Source organism: Pan paniscus, chromosome 1 (assembly GCF_029289425.2).
Source record: "Pan paniscus chromosome 1, NHGRI_mPanPan1-v2.0_pri, whole genome shotgun sequence".
Lineage (NCBI taxonomy): Eukaryota > Metazoa > Chordata > Mammalia > Primates > Hominidae > Pan > Pan paniscus.
This window is the reverse complement of record NC_073249.2, coordinates 152,204,852-152,222,188: the sequence shown is the minus strand read 5'-3', so window position 1 is coordinate 152,222,188 and position 17,337 is coordinate 152,204,852. Positions and strand designations below refer to the sequence as shown.

Sequence of the window (17,337 nt, the reverse complement as noted above, 5' to 3'; positions counted from 1 at the left end):
TTTGCAGTGTTCACAGATGAGGCAATGGGGAAGAAATGAATGGGAGTCAGTAGGCCGGAGACACACTAAGTTTGACCAGTTGCATATGAGACATGGTATATGCTTTCATATACCATGAATTCTTCTCTTTATAATGTTACATCTTTGAACAGAAAAAAATTGTAGCAGCTTGACAAATATGCATTAATAGAAAAATTAAAACTAAGGGAGATAATGAGGCTGTTCAGAGGAAAGGTGACCAGAATGGAAACTTCTGGAAACTAAGAATTTTTATCACTAGCATTTATTGCGTACTTTCTTAAATTTTTGTAGTGCATAAACACTCTGTATAATATACACAATCTTGTGAGTTAGTATTATCTTCCCTCTTCAAAGATGAGTTAACAGATGTAGAGTGGTTAGATAACTAGTCCATAACTAGTTAAAAGCAGATCCAGGATTCAAACCAGGATTGTTCTGCTTTAACCATAAAACTGAATGTTCTCTATGAGGTATTCCTCCTCCTTCTGCTCTTCCTTTTCCCCTCCACTTCCCAATTCCTTGTCCTCCTTTCCCATCTTAGCTAATTTGAGGAAAGCAATTCTCAAGATTTGTTCAAAACACATGCTGAAATGCAGCTTTGGGTACAAGATGTTTATTAGTGATCAACACCTGTGAAAGGAAAAGAGAGGAAGCAGCATTGAGCAGAGGGAGAAGTCAAATCGTATACAGACCAAACAAACCCTTGGCCAACCTTTCAGGGAACTCTGTAGTAAGTAGTGCTTCTCTGTTAATGAACAATCAACAAACACCTAATAGGTGGGTTCTGCCAGCAATTGTGCATTTGGAAAAAAAAATGCTGCTGTGTAGGCTATATTTTCTAAATATATTATTGAGCATATTATACAAAGAAAAAAAATAAAATTGTACTAAAGAGCTTCATCCAAATGCCTGTCATTTTTTTCCACTAAAGATTAGGTTAATTTCCTAAGGGCTGGTTCTTTTAAAAAGTCAGGCTGTTTCTAACCATTTCTGAGATCATCTTACCAGTGTGTTGTTCACTTACCCCCACCCTCTGAAATACCCAGTTTTAAATCTTCTATTGACACTTGTACTCTATGAGTTCCAATAAGTTGTTTACTCACTATTAAGCTCAATTTCCTCATCTGTAAAAGGGGAAAATAATTGTGCCTTATATCATAGAATTTCTGTTAAGCGTTAGTATGATAATGCAAGTAAAGAGCTTAGCGCAGTGCATGACACTCTTAGTTGCTATTGTGTTATTAGCAGTGCTTTCTTCTTAAATGAACCACATATACATTTGCCTGTGCTCTGAAAGGAAAATAAACCATGGTTTAGAATCATAGAAGAAGTGCAGTAAGGAGACTTGGGAGCAGGGGGATGATTTAAACAATCAGGAAGAAAATGAAGTCTGAGCCAGTAGAAGAGAACTGAATAAGTGCCTGGCCATTTGAGGGGCAGGCGCGGGAACTTACAAGAGGATTGCTCCAGGAAGAGGGATTACCACATGCAAAGGTCCAGGGATAAGAGAGTACCATGGTGCCTATCTTTACACTGTCCTCCTGCTAGAAGCACCTCCTGCTACTGTCTCCACCCCTGTTGCACAGGCGCATGTGTGTGTGTGTGTGTGTGCCTGTGCACACACATGCACAGTTCCAAAACCCCCCGTTGGAAAAACAGATGACACCCACTGTCTTTTAAAGGCCAGAGGGTAAAACTGAGAGAAGGGTAGTCAGTCAGCATGCCTGCTGCCAGACACAAAGGAGATTAGAGTACTTATTTTGTGCAATAAACCCAAAGTGCTTATGTGCCTGGCCTCGTACTATCCCAAGGTTACAAAGCTGCACAGCTACATAAGCACAGTCCCTGCCCTGAAGGGACAATCCAACCAATGAAAGAATGGTAGTGAAGTATGGTGTGCTACAATCACAACAGCAACTGTTTATTGTGTGCGGCATGCACAATCTCTTTTAATCTGCAAAACATCCTATGTATCAGATTATTATCCCATTTCACAAATAAGTAAATTATACTCGTACAAGAAGGGTATCCAAGAAGAACTGAAATCTGAACTGGGTCCTAAATGACAAGTCAAGTGTTGAGGGAAGAAGTAAAACTTGGGTGGGTAATTGTGGGGACAGAAGTACTATCTGGATTCATTCTAAGAAGCAGGGAAATCATACACAAAGTCCCAGAGAGAGAGATCACAAGTTTCTGTCACCCAAATAGGAATTTGTTGATTATTTATGCTATGGCTTGGCTGTGTCCCCACCCAAATCTCATCTTGAATTGTAATTCCCTTAAACCCCATGTGTCAAGGGAGGGACCCAATGGGAGATAATTTAATCATGGGGTTACCCTCATGCTACTCATGCTATTCTTGTGATAGTGAGTGAATTCTCATGAGATCTGATGGCTTTATAAGGGGCTTCCCTTTTTGCTTGGCACTTCTCCTTCCTGCCACCATGTGAGGAAGGACATGTTTGGTTCCCCTTCCACCATCATTGCAAGTTTCCTGAGACCTTACCAGGAACCTCTTTAAACTTCTTTCCTTTGTAAATTACCCAGTCTAAGGTAGTTCTTTATAGTAGTGTGAGAACAGACTAATACAATTTAGTATAAAATTAATATAATAAAAGGGAATTGAGTTTACAGTATTATTAAACTGTAAATTGTTGATAAAGGCAGTTACCATTGTGTGTCAAATATACTTTAGAGGGCTATGTTGGCTTGGAAATCTGATCACTCTTTATTTATATTTGATCTTGGAACACAGTCTTTTATAGATACAAATAGCCTACTTAAACTCTTTAAACTACCATCCATTGATTATAAGAAGGCTCAATATACATGTGTGTACACATTCAGACACATGTGTGTATATATATATATAGTGTGTATATATATACACATGTGTATATATGTGTATATATGTGTATACAAGTGTATATGTGTATATATATAATATATATATTATGTGTATATATATACATATACACATAAATACTTTTACTCATGTATATATAATTTTCAGTTACTTTCTAGTCTTTGGGTATTTCCACAAATGCTTATGAATGGTACCTAATGGCTGTCAGTGATTTCCACTAGTTTTCTGTGATGCAAGTCATAGGGTCGGCTTATCTGAATCAAACTTGGCAAATTTTTAAAAGACTCTCACATATTCTTTCAATGTGAATAGTACTATTTTAATGTACGATGGGAAAATGTTCAGAAATGATCCCACAGAGCGAGATACTATGAGAAAGAAAAAAAGAAGAAGGAAAGGAAAAAGGGAAGAAAAACCAAAACAGAAAAGCCAGACACCAAAGAGAACAAATCAATAAACTTACTATGTGTGTTGAGAAGGAAAATATAATCAACCATGTTAAAAACCTCCTAAGTGCCCTAAAATGTAATTCTTATGAGCAGTAGTAAGATTTAAAATGGTAATGACATCTGGGCAAAGGTTAAAGAGGTTGACTAAATTTTAAATGCTCAGCCATTTAAAAATAATACCCATAAGATTTTCACCAGTCTTTCTACCATTTGTCAATGTCAAAGCAATGATGCAGTTTCATGAGTTTGTCTTGAATTCTCAAATTTGATAAAAAGAGCAAGTGTGCTAGAGAGGTACAAATGTTCTGGGTCATTGCTTCCATTTTTATTAAAATTCTCGGTTGTTCAGAGAATGATTTCCTTAAAGGAGCAACCTCATTTTGAGGGGTCATGAATTGGTAGGTCAATGTTAATTTTCTTTCTAAAGACTCATGAATCTAAGAAGAGGTTGTCATTTAAAAGAAATTAGTTTAATTGAACAAGAAAGTGATTTATTGACTGGAAACACCTTCTCTATGCTCCCTTCCAATTAGCTTGGGACATGTCTGCTTATTTAGAACTGTATATTTTATTTATTTGGGGTTTATGTCCCTTAAGAATTAAATCCTAAAGACTTAAGCAACATATGCTTTACACAAAGATCAAAATAAATACACAATAGGTGCCATTCACTGAGTACCTATTATATGTCGATATTTATTAGCCCCGTATTTTTGAAGGAAGAAAATAAGAAGCAGAAATTAACTCTCCTGAGTTTACATAAAGCATAACTGGAATTTAAAGCTACATCCTTCTGACTCCAAAAATAAATCCTCTTCTGAAATAGCATGTTTATCTCATAGTTTTTTGCACTGGACATTGATTTTTTTCTCTTTGGAATATCAGTCCTCTTAATTTAGAGGAAGAGAAAAAAGTGGGAAAGATGCATTTCAAACAGTTGGAATTTATTCATTCGTTTTTTGAAATGTTCCCATTTTTTGCCCACACTCCTGACTACAGTTTCTGAATATCTCTGTCTTTTAATCACCCTTCCTGAGTTCTCCTTCTCCCTGTCACAGCATTCTCAAGTTTGATTTTTGCTTCATGCTCTTGCATGTGGCCCTGAAACATCAGACTTTCCATTAATTTTTCTGAGCCAGTCTCCTCACCAAGGATTGGAATCTCAATATTCGTCTTCACACACTGCAGCCTGAGGCCAGCCTCACTCACTCCCTAAGGTTTTATTCTGGAAGATTCCAGCATGAATTGAAGTTCCATGTCTCCAGCTTGACTGAAAGGAAAGAAGAACTATGGGAAAGAAGATTTTAAAAGTCATAATCTTACATAAATCCCTATGAGTTGTGGTGAAATATTCATTTGTTGCAGTTGCAGAGAGATTCCAAACTATTGACTTCAACAGAAAAAAAAATGTTCAAACTCATTTTTATAAAGGCTTAGGAGATGATCAGAAATAAATCTGAAATTAATTTATGACTTAAAATTGAAGGCAAATATCATTTTGTTAAAAAAAAGGAAAAATCCTAATTTGGTATGTACAGTTAGTGTTCTACTCAAGGTTCCAAAAACTAAGTAAGACACAGTAAGTAGAACTTAAAAACAAAAGTTAATTAGAGGCATTAACTTCTCCTTACAGGTCAGCTTTCACATGGTTTTATAGCATGCTTGCCTGCTTCTAAGAACATGTCACCTAAATAGGTAACGCTGCTGTCTCCTCTCACTTATTTGAGGTCACAATAGACTACTGCAGTGATGACTGAAATTATACCATGTTTTTAAAGAGTGCTTTTTACTATTTAAAAATGTTTCCCAACCAGGCATGGTGGCTCACGCCTGTAATCCCAGCTATTTGGGAGGCTAAGGTGGGATAATTGCTTGAGCTTAGGAGTTTGAGACCAGCCTAGGCAACATGGTGAGATCACATCTCTAAAAAAATTAAAAATGTTTCCAGATATATCATTTTATGTCTTTCCCCTTCTTCAACATTCTTTCCCCAAATTACTCTCTCCAGGATGCCTTCTCCAATTAACCCAACTCTGCATCTAGCTCAGGACTTAGGTATGGAGGTTGTCCTGTAGAAATCTGTGCCTACTTATGTACCATCAGTATTATAAGCTACCAGACACCAAGCGAACATATTGACATATACTATGTGTCAGGCCCTGTGCTACATGTACTATAGCATCTAATTTAACCATAACAACAACTACAAAGCAGATATAAATCCCACAAGGATGGAAAAAAACAAGAATCAGAGAAATTACAAAATTTGCTTAGGGTCACACAACAACTATCTGGCAAATATGACAATCTAAAACTCAGCTGAAGTCCAGTAGCAGCCAGTCACTAAAGCTCTGTAGTGGACATGGTTGACTGGCTACAAGAAGCCATTCCCAAACTTGTCTTCCTTGCCTATCTCTCATAGAAGAAGTTAGAAAGTCAAATACACCCTTTCCTACTCTCTCCTATAGCAAGGCATGTCCATTGCTGCAGTTATGGTCCATGAGATATAAAGGAAAGTCTAATGGAAGGGTTCTAAAAATGGTGTCCTTCCTGATTTTTGTTAAAAAAAAAAAAAAAAAGAAGTCTTCTTCTTACCCATCTGTTTCCTTTTGGTTTGGAGTGGTTTGATAAGAATATAATGCCTGAATCTAGGGCAGTCATCTTGCTAACACAGAAAAAAATTAAAAAATGTTGCCCCAAGTCCTGATATTACTAAAAAATATAATCACCTACCTGTAGGACTACTCGTAAAATAAATAATAACTTTTATTATTATTTAAGCCACTAGGAGTTTGGCTTTCTGTTACTTTCAGCTGAATGTATTCCTAAGGTCACTAAAGTCAGAGACATATGGTAGGAATTATTGAGCTAAGTTTGGGACATAGTCCTGGGATACAATGAGAACCCAAAGATGTAGACAGGTATGGTCTCCACCCTATGGAGTTTGCAATTTACATGGGAGATATAAAAACTATTCAAATGCTACAAGGAAAGTATCTGTGTGGTACTTGTTGGTATAACTTTAAAGACAAAATAGTCTTAGAAGCAGCTTTTTAAGTAGTATAGCTTTATCAGTATAGTTTTAAAAACAGAATAATCTACTTGAACAATAAATAGGAATATAATAAAAATGGAAACTATAATTATTTATGGATGTAGAAGTTCAAATGATTTTGATTTTCCTCATGGTATTTTTCTGCTCAAAGTAAAAAATTTTCAAAATACAGATAAATACAAAAAGGAAGATTAAAAAAAAAAAACACTTGTATCCCTAGTACCCAGAAAGTTGAAGTTCCTTCTAACTCTATTATTCTAATTTACAGCAGATTATTTTATTTCAGTCTAAACAACAGAAACAATATTATGGCAAATATCTTGGAGCAAGCAATGAAGAGAAACAGCTTCTTTGTATGAGAGCCAAATAATATTCACAAATATAAAATATTACAATCCATGGCATATAGAGAATGCCAAATTAACTGCTACTATAAAACACTATGATTCAATTCAATTTAAAATCCTTAGCTTTTAATGCTGTTTCATAACTACTATGTGCAATTTATATTGTCTGTTTAGTTCCCTGCTGTTTCTTTCCTTGCTTCAATATTTTGCCCTAAGAATTTTCATTAATTTGTAAATGTTTATGACTATTATAGAAAAATAATAACAGTCGCATAAAAATGGATCATCAGCTTAAAATGTTGAATTTTCTGTTCCAACCAGCATCAGGCACTGAGAGGTAGGAAGTAATTAGATTACTAATCAGACTTAACAGTTCAACACTTACCTGTAGAGATCATTGATTTATTATCTTAATTATTTCTCCCCACTAAGTCTTTACTTATATTTTTTGTTAGCTTTGACTTTTATCTCCCTTTTGAACTTTTGGCTTCAAATCTCCATTCTCCATGTTATAGACTTAACGTCTGTATCACCCCAAAATTCATATGTTGAAATCTTAACCCACAATGTTATTGTATTAGGAGATGGGTTCTTTAGGAGTTGATTAGGTGAAGGTAAAAACCCTCATGAATGGAATTAGTGTCTTAAAAAAGAGACCTCAGAAAGCTCTCTCACCCCTTCTGCCATGTGAGGGCCCTGCAAGAAGATGGCCATCTGCAGCCTGGGCGACAGAGCAAGACTCCGTCTCAAAAAAAAAAAAAAAACGGCCATCTGTGAACCAGAGAGCAGGCCCTCACCAGACCCTGCAAATGTCTCTTGGGCTCCCCAACCTCCAGAGCTGTGAGAAATAAAATTCTATTGTTTATAAGCCACCCAGTCTATGGTATTCTATTTTAACAGACCAAATTGACTAAGACCCCCATGACCCCCATATGTTATCAATCAATCAATCATTTATTTTAAATGATTCTGCATTTCTCATAAAAACCACTTTCAGCCTTTGCAGAGCCAAGTAATGAAGAGCATCAACAGCTACAAACAGGTTGCGTTAGTTTGGTAGGGCTGCGATAACAAGGCATCAGGTAGCTCAAACAACAAAAATTTATTTTCTCATGGTTCTAGAAATCTGACATCAAGGTGTCAGCAGGGTTGGTTTCTTCTGAGGGCCATGAGAGAAGAGTCTGTTTCAGGTCTCTCTTTTTGGTTTGCAGATGGCCATGTTTGTGAGCATGTCTTTGTCCTAATCTCTTCTTATGAAGACACCAGTCACATCGGATTAGGGTCCAGATACTAGCCTGATTTAACCTTAATTACCTCTTTAAAGACCCCGTCTCCAATACAGTCACATTCTGAGGAACTGAGGGTTAGGACTTCAACATATAAATTACAGTGGGAGGGGGAGGCAGACAGAAGGGAGGGTGGCACAATGAAGTCCATGACACAGAAATAACCAGAAAGGTGACCAACCTAAGTATATATCATGGATTTAGACAGAAGAAATAAGGGACATCTTTTCTGAGTACATAAAAACCCAAAATACCATAACTTGATTCTGAATTATCTGTGCTGGCAAACAGAAAAAGATCATTGATGACCATCAAAAAAGGGCATAGATACCTTCTACATCCCAGAACATTCATGTAGATAGCTCAGAAGAAAGAGAAGAGGATAATGAGGATCTCTAAGAAAGTCCCCAGAGCATGGGGAAACCATGCTTTCACTGTCAGAAAAAACTGCACTTCACAGTAACCTGCTCATCGACCAAAAAAGTTAACCATACAAAAGAGACAAGGGGATAAAGACAGCAAGATCGAGTAGACCCACAAGAGAATAAGAAATTATTAAAGAATCCAGATCTATATGAAATCTATATATCTACACTCTTCAATGTTCTTCACTTTTAAAGTATGCTTCTTGTGGCTCACTGTGGAAGCAATGATTTTACAATTGTCAAAAAAATTTTTAATCCTAATACTGAAAGAGTCTCAGTAAGGTATGATTTTTCAAGCTGCACTATTCAACTTGTCACATCTTTTTCTCTTTCCTCCAGAAAAACATTAATCCAAAAAGGCAAGCTCTCAGGTGAATTACTTTAATCCGAGTATATTTCCTGATATGACAATTTGCAGCAATGATGTTGTCAATGAAGGATGTGTTTCTTTACTGGGACTTGTGTAAGAAGAGAGTGATTTTAGAGCTTCTGGCCAGTGAAAGAAACAAATGACTTCTGCTGTGCTGGAACCCAGAGGTATAGTAAATCCTATCTTATGTTTGGGTCAACTTTTTAGTTAGCACAAGATGCAAATATACTACTTGGTTAAAAAAAAAAAAAAAATCTATCCTTGAAAATCACTTATTTAACCCATGAAGTGCAAAACACATGATTGTGTGTTCAATGTACTATTCAGCAATTTTTGTATGCTGAAGTTTTAGAACCATGGATCTAAGCCAAAGAAATAAACAAAGGAAACATCAAAATGCAGTGCCTACAGATTCAAATAATTCTCCCTTGAGTATGTAGACATTGTACAAGTAGGGCACTGCACAAGTCTTCCTATTCAATATAATCAGGATTAGTAGCTGGTCAGTTAAACAGAAAGTAAAATTAATGAAATAACTGTATATGAATATGTTTACCTTAAATTTTTTTAATTAAAAGCATAAATATATATCTGTTCACTATTTTTTTGTGATGCCAAGGTCTTTATTTTGTCTATGACTCAGCTGATTTTCCTCTATCTTTTTTTTATATGAATCATACACATAATATATCATTTAGGATTTCCAGTTTAGAAAAAGGTGACAAACACACTTACAAACCAATATGAATGTTTAATCTTAGATTTTTTGTTTTTGCAAATTTTATCCTCATCTAATTTGACAGATTTATTTAAACTGATTGACATGTATGGAGTCATTCCATAACATACACTATTCTCAACTATTTGTGTGGGGAAGCGAGTAAGCCATAGCAGGGGAAATTCCAATAATTCAGTCTGCACACCGCTTCTCTTGGTCTGTACCAAAATGAATAACTAAAGGTTAGAAGATTATTTCAGTACTACCTTCAGTGGCTAAAGTTTTAATTGAAAGTGATAGCTCTAGAAATTAAAAATCTCAAAAATAATTAAACTTTACCTCAGGTTCTGAATATTTGGGGCTGATTTTTAAATTCAGAATTGAATCAGAAGTTTTATTTTCCCATCTCCCTGAAAACCTAGCATGGATTTATTAATAATCAAAATAAGTTAGGCACATCTCCACCTATCCTCCTAGTTAGAGATGCTTTTTCTCAGCAGAGACTGAGAGAAACCCAAAGACTTTCCTGGGGGAACTTGGATAAGGATAGTTGATATAGTTTGGCTCTGTGTCCCCACCCAAATCTCATCTCCAATTTTAATCCCCACATGTTGAGGGAGGGACCTGGTAGGAGGTGATTGGATTATGGAAGCACTTTCCCCCACGCTGTTCTTGTGACAGTGAGGGAATTCTCATGAGATCTGATGGTTTAAAAGTGTGGCACTTCCCTTTCACTTGCTTTCTCTCCTGCCGCGATGTAAGACGTTCCTTGCTTCCCCTTCACCTTCCACCATGATTGTAAGTTTCTTAAGACCTCTCCAGCCATGCAGAAATATAAGTCAATTAAACCTTTTTTCTTTATAAATTACCCAGTGTCAGGAAGTATCTTTATAGCAGTGTAAGAACAGGCCAATACAATTGTTTTAAGGGAATCAATTTCTATTGCTCAAGTTTGCTTTGTACTCCCTTAAAATTGATCTTCCTGAAAAATGCACTTCCAGTCATGTTGATTTCCACCTACTTTTTTATAATTATCTTTGAATTTTCCAGCAGAAGGACACATCTCTCTTCATCTGGTGGTCTTATTAGGTAGTGCTTTGAGCTTAGAAAAACATCTGAGAAACAGACAATTTGAAGTATTGCACAGGTATTAATACAACAAATGACTTTCATGACTGGGCAACAAATCTAATTGCAAGTCAAACACTGTAGTTTCCAATGCTTAGATTTCAATATAGTTGAAGAAGGACCTAATTGAGCTGTCATTTGAAAGATCATCAAAAACATTTTTTGTGTGTGATCACTATGTGATTTTTGGCTTATAACTCTGAAGGAATTCAAAGAATTAAATGACATTGCCATAACAAACCCCTTTCCATTCCCATCTACTTACATGAACATGTTTGTTAAAGGAGTAAGAGACGAAAAGACATATATATATATATTTAAAAGAGCAGAATCTATAACATGAAATGCTTTACAGTGGAAGCCACAAGAAATAAGCCTGTGCAATTCAACTCATTTAAGCACAATCAATTTACTCCTTAATTTGTTAATATTTAACAGGAGGGTGAATAGAAACTACCAAAGTTTAATTTAAATATTTAATGACTTAAAGTCTGAAATTCTGTGTGAAAGAGATAATTTTGGTGGTGCGAGTGGGTAACAAACACACTAGAATGTTACTGTAGCTATCCAAAGTACATCCCAGTTTGCTAACTCGGAAGGCAAGAAACGTATGCTACTTAAGAATGCAATGGACCTTTCTTTAGGAAATAATGTGGTGGGTTTATCATTGCTGTCTCTCCTGGATACACATACTATGTAAAATTGACAGCTTGATCTAACGGTAGTTTTTAATCTGCCTTCGATGAAAAACTACTGCGTTATCAGGGAGCACGAAGGATGTATTAATTCTTTCTTTACCATGCTTCAGTGTACTCTGTCATTACAGAAACACTTCTTTACATTAAAAGGGTATAAACTAATAAGCCTAAACTAACAAAAAATGCTTCTAAACCTTTGAAAAGTCTTTCAAAACATATGTCTTCTGCATTTTTTTCTTGTCATGAGCTATAATGCTTCTCATTCTTCCTTCCTCAAAGAAAATTTACAGATGAGTGCAACTATCTCTATTTACAGCCAAGTGTATCTTTCACACAGAAAGCCAACTTGAGCCAGAAGAGACATATCATTTTAGCCTTATGCATGACTGAGGGATATAAAATCACCATTCCACCTCTAGAACTCATGCACAACCCACAAACACACACATAAATAGCAACATGAGTGAGATTTAGCAAACTAGAAGGACAATCAATTGTAATTTTCCACTCTAAAACAATTTCATTCAAGATAGCAATGCTGGAAATGGTATTTTATAGTTGACTTCTACCAAATTATGATGCAGCTCAGATTCAAAATCTCTATTATCTTTGGCAGAAGTTTTAAAAATCATTTTTATTTACTCCTAACTCTATCTGAACAAAGCCGGCACAGGCCCTTTGCAATTTTTACATCAAGTGCTTCATGCTGTAATTAAGTAAGCAATGGAAATCAAAGGAAGCACTAAGAGAAGGAATCAGGACATCATTTATTGATTGGTGGCATTTGAGGGATTTAAAATTTTTGTTTTAGTGTATAACTGCACTTTGTTACCATTTTACCCTTAAAATGTAATAAGTACAAACTGCTTCAGTAATGATAGAAAAGCCTTCTCAGCTTTAATGAAACCTTTTATTTGCTACTGAAACTTTTATTATTTCCAAATGGTAACATAAGCAAGAAAAAGTCACTACTTTTATTTGAGGAAAAACTTTAGCAATTCAAATAATTTTGTTCTTGGGTGAATTTTAAGACATTTAGATTTGTTGTATTTGTGCTTATTGTTTTCATTTACTTTTGATAAATTACAACCAAAAAATGTATACACACACACTATTACAAAATTAGCCTCTAATCATCTATCAAAATACTAGATACTTACATACAGCCATCCTCTATCAGATGTTGGTCTGATCCAGAAACAATTTTTTATATATTTAGGCTCCTGCACATCTCAGTTGTTGACCATCTGAGGCAACATAGTGTGATGGTGAAGAGAAATGACTCTGATACTATATTGTCTGGCTTTGTATTCCAGCCCTTACCCTTCCTAGCAATGCTACCTCTAGAAACTTCTCAGTCCTTGTTGCAGGAAGTCAGGGACCCCGAACAGAGGGACTGGCTGGAGCCACAGCAGAGGAACATAAATTGTGACGATTTTGTGAACATTTATCAGTTCCCAAATAATACTTTTATAATTTCTTATGCCTGTCTTTACTTTAATCTCTTAATCCTGTTATCTTCATAAGCTGAGGATGTACATCACGTCAGGACCACTGTGATAATTTTGTTAACTATACAAATTGATGTAAAACATGTGTGTTTGAACAATATGAAATCAGTGCACCTTGAAAAAGAACAGAATAACAGCGATTTTTAGGGAACAAGGGAAGACAACCATAAGGTCTGACTGCTTGTGGGGTTGGGCAAAAAGCCATATTTTTCTTCTTGTAGAGAGCCTATAAATGGACATGCAAGTAGGAGAGAGATTGCTAAATTCTTTTCCTAGCAAGGAATATTAATATTAATACCCTGGGAAAGGAATGCATTCGTGGGAGGAGGTCTATAAACAGCTGCTCTGGGAGTGTCTGTCTTATGTGGTTGAGATAAGGACTGATATACGCCCTGGTCTCCTGCAGTACCCTCAGGCTTACTAGGGTGGGGAAAAACTCCACCCTGGTAAATTTGTGGTCAGACCGTTTCTCTGCTCTCGAACCCTGTTTTCTGTTGTTTAAGACGTTTATCAAGACAATATGTGCACCACTGAACATAGACACTTATCAGTAGTTCTGCTTTTGCCCTTTGCCTTGTGATCTTTGTTGGACCTTTATTAGTAGTTCTGCTTTTGCCCTTGGCCTTGTGATCTTTGTTGGACCCTTATCAGTAGGTCTGCTTTTGCCCTTTGCCTTGTGATCTTTGTTGGACCCTTATCAGTAGTTCTGCTTTTGCCCTTTGTCCTGTTCCCTCAGAAGCATGTGATCTTTGTTCTGCTTTTTGCCCTTTGAAGCATATGATCTTTGTACCTACTGTCTGTTATTACACCCCCTTCCCTTTTGAAACCCTTAATAAAAAACTTGCTGGTTTGAGACTCAGGTGGGCATCACAGTCCTACCAATATGTGATGTCACCCTGGTGGCCCAGCTGTAAAATTCCTCTCTTTATACTGTCTCTCTTTATTTCTCAGCTGGCTGACACTCATGGAAAATATAAAGAATCTATGTTGAAATATTGGGGGCGGGTTCCCCCAATAAGTCCTCAAATTCCTTATCTGTAAAAATGAGGGTGACTAAAAACCAGCATGAGTGGGAAGATTTAATAAGGTAGTTCGTATAAAACACTAGAATGGAGCCTGGCACATCGTATGCACATAATAAATATTTAGTTCTAACACAATTTTCATTTCCGAATACATGCATCTCTAGATTGGATGGACCATCCGGCAATACCATTTATTCAACACACACTTGTTGAGTTTTATTTTGTTCTGAACACTGTCCTAAGTAAAGGGAGCCGAGAAATTAATACAATATGGTGCCTACTTTTCCGGAGCTTACCATTTAAGTGCAAAGTATTTGTTGCCATCTTAACACCTTTCCTGAAGAGTACCATGAAACATACTCTTGCATTAAATCACAAATTTCCCTTTTCCCCATAGGCTTGGAACTAATGGAACTTCAGAAAAATTTGACTTCCGTTTCTGAAACCTTAATCATGCACAGTTTAATAAATAGCTACATTTTTCTCACATTTTAAAATAGATTATTAAATGGTCTAATCAGATTCTAACTAGCCAAAAACTTGAAAAACATAGGAAGACAACCATGACTGACATATTTATTTTCCCAAATGCAAACATACTGCAAACATCAGCTGCTGAAAAATAGCGCTATTTGCATCTTACGTAGCATCTTACATGACCCACAGATAACTAAAAATTGCACAGGAGTTCAGCATCAAAATGTTAAAAAGTACCTAAATTAAATTCAACTTGAGATAAAACAAAAAGTTTATGTAATCATAGCTATATCACTTTTCTAAAAGTTCTGAAACTGATTTCCAACGTGGCACCTTATATGGCTTTAGTTTTTTCAAACATTTTCATTTACACCATTACACTCAGAGAATTCATTAAAAAGTAAAATCTTGAAGTTTGGGTATAAGTTCCAACACAACGACTAATGTGGTACTTCAAACATCACAAACTCCAAATGATCTCAAATATGTTGTCCTCTGCTAATTTGCTGCTCCTAAAAATGTGCAATAAATGCAATTAAAAAGGAAAGTGCCTTCAATTTAATTGCAAGATTGACTAGGATATTTATCTTCTTACTAGATGTATCATAATAAAAAATTGTCTAATATGCATTACATTGTTTAATTCAGGAGGAAATTGGATATTCTCCCTTCCAATAAAAAAAAGAAACTTTTTTTTTGCAACAGCCAATAATGACGGTGTTCTTTCTAGAATACATTGAAAATTGCCAAAATAGGTTATCTAAGGGGTTCACCTACCTAAAGCAACTGAAGATCATGAGTAAATACACAGGCACACAACTCCTCCCTCTCTTTTCCTGTGCCATATAACCTTCCTTTATTAAAATACTTTTTAAAGACCCTTATGGTCCTTTTGAGATTGGGCAGAAAAAAATCCCTGAAATAATACCCCCTTTTCCCAATGAAACATCTTTCAATACTGAATGAACTCACACCTCGCTTATATGTAAGCTAAGGTGAGAATGCATCTCTCATTCTCAAATCTCCAAACGAATACTTATTTTGGTAACCTCTTCTTTTGCATCTAAACACACATGTTCCACACCACAGGATCTTCTTGATCCCAGCGAAGGTCCTTGCTTAATGTATGCGTTTTTCACTTCCATTTTTTAATCCTTCCAGGGTGAAAATTTCAAAAGGGGCGAACGTGGGTGAAAGAAACGAAGAAGGGGAGGGAGGAGACATGATGCCTGGGATTTCTGCCATCCTCGCTGCAACCCAGAATTCGTATATATTTTCCTCTCCCCAGCCCTCCCCCTCGCTCCCCTCTCGCCCCTTCCCTCCGCAGCAGTAGGGAGGAGGAGGGGCAGCTGGCTGAAGCCGCCACCTGCCACAGCGTGGAAAAGCTCCAGTTGTCACTTACCCAGCGGGGTGAGAATGGCTCATTTTTGCAGGATCCCTTTTGGACCCCGCGGCAGGTGCGGAGGGTGGGTGCGTGGGGCCCCGTGCGCGCTGGCGCTGCGACAGTCGCGCTCGAGGGGTGGCTCCGCACCGAGGTCCCCTGTGCGCGGGCACCTGGGCTGGGCCGCCGCCGCCCCTGGGCGCCCGGGCTACCCGCAGCCTCCCGGGCTCCCACCCTCCGTTGGTATCCACAGCTTCCCTGTTGCTAAGGGAGGAGAGAGGCAAGCGCCCAGGGTCTGGAGAAGCGGAGGCGCTACTGGAACCGAGCCTGCGGAAGCTGGAAGTGAAGCCAGCTTCTACCCCTTTTTCTGGGCCCTGATAGGGAGGAGACCCAAGCAAGCCCCTGCTCTGTTGCTCTAGGGCGCGAGTTCCCCAGGTATCTGTAATATGAAAACACAAACACACTCGTGCACACACACAGGCACACCCACACATTTTGGCTGGCGTGCTTCCTGCTAGGCCCTGGGGAAGGAAGGACTGGGTAGCGGCTGAGGGTAATAAGAGCAGGGAGCAGCTACTGCGTGATGCGGTGGTTTCCAGTGCTAAAACAGCGATTGCAAATTCGAGGGAAAGAAGGACGTCTCTCAATCTGTTTTTGGTTTTGAATTTGTTTCTGCATCTGTAAGGCATTACAATCGACTCATTTTCTCCTTGGAAAACCCCTATCCTTCTTCCTAGCTGAGGTCCCCACTTCCAGTGGGCAGGGCTGACAGTGCTGGCTTTCAGAAGATGGGGGAGACGCAGTTATTCAGTAAAGCACCCAGAAACAGTACTTATATTGGAATTCAGTACATGGAATGCAGGGCTTAGATGAAGCAGCCTGGATTTAAATGAGGATCTGAATGTGGAGGAAGTTTAAGCACTAGACTTAGATAACCTATTCTTGTTTTGTTCATGCTTGGTCAGGTGTTTTGCAGAGTGACTTGATCTCTGGCCTCAGGTTCCTCATGTATAAGTGAAGGGTTGGATGCATCAGTGGTGACTGAGCTTTCCAGGGTCTCTATTCTGGGTCAGCCACATTTAGAGGTGGGAAGAGCATCACCTCATTAATGTCATTCTGCTTTTCCTCACGTGGTAAAGGCCCACTGAGTATGACAGAGTTCAAACTCCTTAGTGTGACATTCAGGGGCCCTCATCACCTGGCCTCAGCGTCTTTCCCGAGCCTGTGTGACCACTTTCTCCACTACCTTAAACTCTAGCAAAACCAAACTCTTGCACTATATCTCTAGTGGAAACATACTTTCACCCTTGACTACTTGGAAAACTTCTATTCATCCTGTAACACTTAGCTTAAACACTTCCTCTTTGATATCCTCAGGTGTGCTAATGACTCTGGCCTCTGGGGGCCACTCGGCTGGGCTATGCCTGTTTTGTGCTTACCCCCTGTATAACACTTGCTGAAGTAGATGCTGCCTTTTCTACTCAAATGCAAGCTCCTCCATTTCATTTTGTACATCTATTCCATTTTTCTATATATTCAGAAGGAAGCAACAGTTTAATAAATGTTTGCAGCATGAGTGA

The 17,337-nt window shown here is 37.6% G+C and overlaps 1 protein-coding gene across 3 annotated transcripts in view; it reads right to left on the bottom strand.

The window, feature by feature from the left end:
• The window catches only part of ERICH3 (glutamate rich 3), a 105,824-nt gene extending 89,588 nt beyond the window's left edge, over positions 1-16,236 (bottom strand). For all 3 annotated transcript variants that reach the window (XM_003830584.5, XM_057303125.2, XM_057303124.2), the window contains exon 1: positions 15,779-16,236. In XM_003830584.5, coding sequence (XP_003830632.5) covers positions 15,779-15,801 — 23 coding nt within the window. In that variant the 5' untranslated portion in view covers positions 15,802-16,236. The remainder of the gene's footprint in view (positions 1-15,778) is intronic.
• Between the last annotated feature and the right edge of the window lie 1,101 nt (positions 16,237-17,337).